We start from the raw sequence: 3475 nt of genomic DNA, 5'->3' as shown, positions 1-3475 counted from the left end.
TTTAGGAATGAAGTGGGACTCAAAAAAAAAAAAAAAAATAAAGAGGATTTGACAGTTACAGGAAAAAAAAGAATAGTCATGATGACTTTGGCTAGGAGAAAACTGTGAAGCATATAAATTGTGCTGCAGGGCATAAGTCAACTGCAGGCTGTCAGGGACCAGGAAGAAATTTTCGCTATGGGAAGGTTACTGTATAATTATCTTATCTATGACAGTGTTTCGTCCTTTGAAGTGTTTATCTTGACCAGTGGAAGCAAGATAATGGGTCCTGTGGTTTTGTTAATTTTTTTTATGACAAGAGCATTATCTGATGCCTCATGGCAAGTTCTTCTACTTGTTTGCTATCACACCTTTCTCTAGGGATATGTTCACCTACTTCTTAAATGTTTCAAGCAAAGACATTTCTGCTCCTTACCCTCCATGAAAAAAAATTTTAAAGACAGCAGTGCTTGACATGAGCAAATTATTCTTAATGTTCTGGTTAGATTTCCTCTTGCTCATGTTTGCTCCAATTCTCCAAGGTGATTTTCCAGGAATGACCTCAAGGAAGCCCTCTGTTGCTGGGACTGTAGCCCTCATTCTTGTGTCTACTCCTGCTTAATGTCTGAGCTGTTTATCTGTTGCTGTCATGTCTCTCTTGTTCTGTCATCCACTTCTTACCACCTTGGTGCTCCTTGGTCCTGATAACAATTAATTTTTTTAAAGCTGTGTTGCTGCTCTTCTGGGTAACGATGTATTTTGTGTCTCTTACTTTGTATCTTGCAGGAAGAGCTAAGGAGCAAATCCAAAATCTGTGCCAATGTTTTCTGTGGAGCTGGTCGGGAGTGTGCAGTGACTGAGAAGGGAGAGCCAACCTGCCTCTGCATTGAGGTATGGGGGCAGGTTCTGTGTCTGGGACAGGTGTCGCTGTCACCCCCCAGCTGGGTTTCTGTCGCTGGAAGGATCCCATGATGGAATAAGGCTGTGGCTGTTCTGGAGCAGATGCAAATTCACAGCAGCTTTTCAAACAGCAGAATTGTTTCCAGTGTTGTGTCGAGGAAGAGCCCTGTGATATTGTCTGGGGCTCACAGCTGTGCTGCTTGAAGGACTGCCTAGGGTCTTTACATGCACAGGGAACTTGGATGGGGGTCTTTTGTTGGGAAAGCCCAGTAGGGTATAGATATACAGCTGGCTTAGGAGGGCACTGTAAGCAGTTGTCTGCAAGCTCCAAGACACCCTGCCCTCACAGGCATCTTGTTTGAGGAGGTTACAAGCACTGTACTAAAAACCAGCTTTTATAAAATGGAAATAATTGTGGTAGAGTGCTGTGAGGATGAATAGCTTCTTCCAGCAGGGAGCCAGAGATGATTAGAAGAGTCTTTCACAGCTGTAGAGACACAATGTCTCCCTACACCGCTCTGGCCCATGCCTTCAAACCATTTCTGCCTGGCTGCTGGGAATGGGCATGTGGCACTTTGTTCCCACTCCCGTCAGAGCATGCAGACATGGCCAGCCAGGGCACTGGATAGTGAAATGTTCTATTTGCAGGAAGAGAGTGTCACTCTGCGTAGGCTTGGCCAGACCAAAAGGAACAGAAGAAAGAAGCCCACAGGTGAACGGTGGCACTGGTGAACTCACTCTCTGCTGTAGCTGTGCTGTTTGTTCATGGCCAAGGGTTTTTTCTGCATTCGGTTGCAGAAAGATGGAGCAGAGTCTACAAAAAGATGCAGTGGAGCCAAGCAAGGAGAGGTTCACAGACCAGACTCACAGAAACACATCTGGGCAGGCATATGCAAGGCACACAAAGCAGCAGTTGTAGGATTACACTCTGATTTCTCTGCAGGAGTCTGCTTTAAGAAAGACGACTGTTGTGCTGGTGGTGATTGAAACCTTTGAACTCCTTTGAGTCAAACCTTTGAACTCACACCCACAGACTTTCCTGTGCAGGTTTTTCTGGGGTGATTATGGATGAGTTCAGCCTGTTCCAGACACAGGCCCAAGGGGGCTGTGCCAAGGGCTTCTGTGGAGCTGGGATGATGGTGGGACTCACCTGCCTCCCCGTAGCTGTCTCAGGGAGGCAGGTAAAACGCTTGTCTCCTCTGGCTCTCTCACAGCAATGCAAACCTCACAAGAGGCCTGTGTGCGGCAGCAACGGCAAGACATACCTGAACCACTGTGAGCTGCACCGTGATGCCTGTCTCACTGGCTCCAAGATCCAGGTGGATTATGATGGCCACTGCAAAGGTAACCCTGGCAATGAGGGCTGGCTACACTCTAGGGAAGGAAGAGTTTGGAAGGGAAGAGTTGGAAGAATAGCAAGGAAGAGCAGAGGCCTCACCAGCCAAGACCTTGTCCCACAGTTGCCGAGTGGGGTAAACAGGGCAAGCCTGTGAACAATAGTTAGGTTCAACCAAGAGTCCAGATCACCAGGCAAGTTGGTCGTGATGAAGTAGGCCTGAAACTGAGTCATGAAATTAGGTCTGGGGATGGTAACCAGAATCAGACACAGGCCAGTAATCACCAGACAAGCCCATAGTGATGCAGTTTATAGCAGGGCTGAGATCAAGGTGGGAAGACACCAGGTCAGGGCCTGGATCAGCAGGCTCTATGGCAGGTACAAGAGTGCTTGCAACAAACCTGGAGACAGGCATAATAATAATAATAACATAATAATCCCAGGCAAGGACTAGGGGCTGAGACATCAGATGAAGTGGAGTTCCTGGGCTCATGGGTAGAGAGTGTGGATGGAGGTCCTAGGTGAGGCTGGCAGGGCCATTAAGGCCCTCACAAGTGCACTCAAAACCCTGATACTGTGGCTGTGGTGGGATCCTGGAGCTATTGTCTCCCTGAGGGGATGGGCAGCACTCAGAAGAGCAAGGCAACTTCTTGCTCCAGCCTGCCTCTCTCTGAGCTTGTGGATTCAGACAGGTAAGAGTCTCACTTTACCTGCTGACAAAAAGTCATGCTCTCAGGATAAACCCCCAAAGCCCATACCATCATCCATGCTCATGAGGGACCTCGAGAACTTCAGGAGCAGGATTTTGCCTCATTAGTGGGGCTGTTTAACTCACACCCACATGAGCGGCACAGTTTTCTCGTGTTCAGATTTTCATGTGTTTAAATATGTGCCCACTGTCTCTTGCTCTGTCATTGGATACCACAGATGAAAGTCTGGTGCAGTCTTCCTCATTTCCTTCCATTAGATTTGTAAACATTGATGAGATTTCTCCTGAGCCTTTTCTTCTTCAGTCTAAACTGTCCTCAGGCTCCCCTCTAGGTCTAGGGGATTCCAGTCTCTCAATAATATATGTGGCCCTCATATTTCCAAAGATTCCCAAGTTCCTCTGCTTTTGCCCAAGTGGCACCCAGGGTAGGAAGAGGTTCATATTGCTTCACACTGCATCAGAAATGTCCTCTTCTGTCTTTCTATTAACAGAGAAGAAGTCTGAGAATCCAGCAGCAAGCCCAGGTAAGAAGCTGTCTCCTTTGTGGCTGA

The 3475-nt window shown here is 47.5% G+C and overlaps 1 protein-coding gene across 1 annotated transcript in view; it reads left to right on the top strand.

The window, feature by feature from the left end:
* Positions 1–3387: 3387 nt before the first annotated feature.
* Positions 3388–3475, top strand: part of FSTL1 (follistatin like 1) — a 16683-nt gene continuing 16595 nt past the window's right edge. The window contains exon 1 of the mRNA XM_027878913.1: positions 3388–3448. Coding sequence (XP_027734714.1) covers positions 3388–3448 — 61 coding nt within the window. The remainder of the gene's footprint in view (positions 3449–3475) is intronic.

Source organism: Empidonax traillii, unplaced genomic scaffold (genome assembly GCF_003031625.1).
Source record: "Empidonax traillii isolate 1590-97213 ecotype Southwest subspecies unplaced genomic scaffold, ASM303162v1 scaffold46:size3806547, whole genome shotgun sequence".
Taxonomy (NCBI): domain Eukaryota; kingdom Metazoa; phylum Chordata; class Aves; order Passeriformes; family Tyrannidae; genus Empidonax; species Empidonax traillii.
Note: the sequence above shows the minus strand (reverse complement) of the source record. Positions and strands in the feature narration are given on the sequence as shown.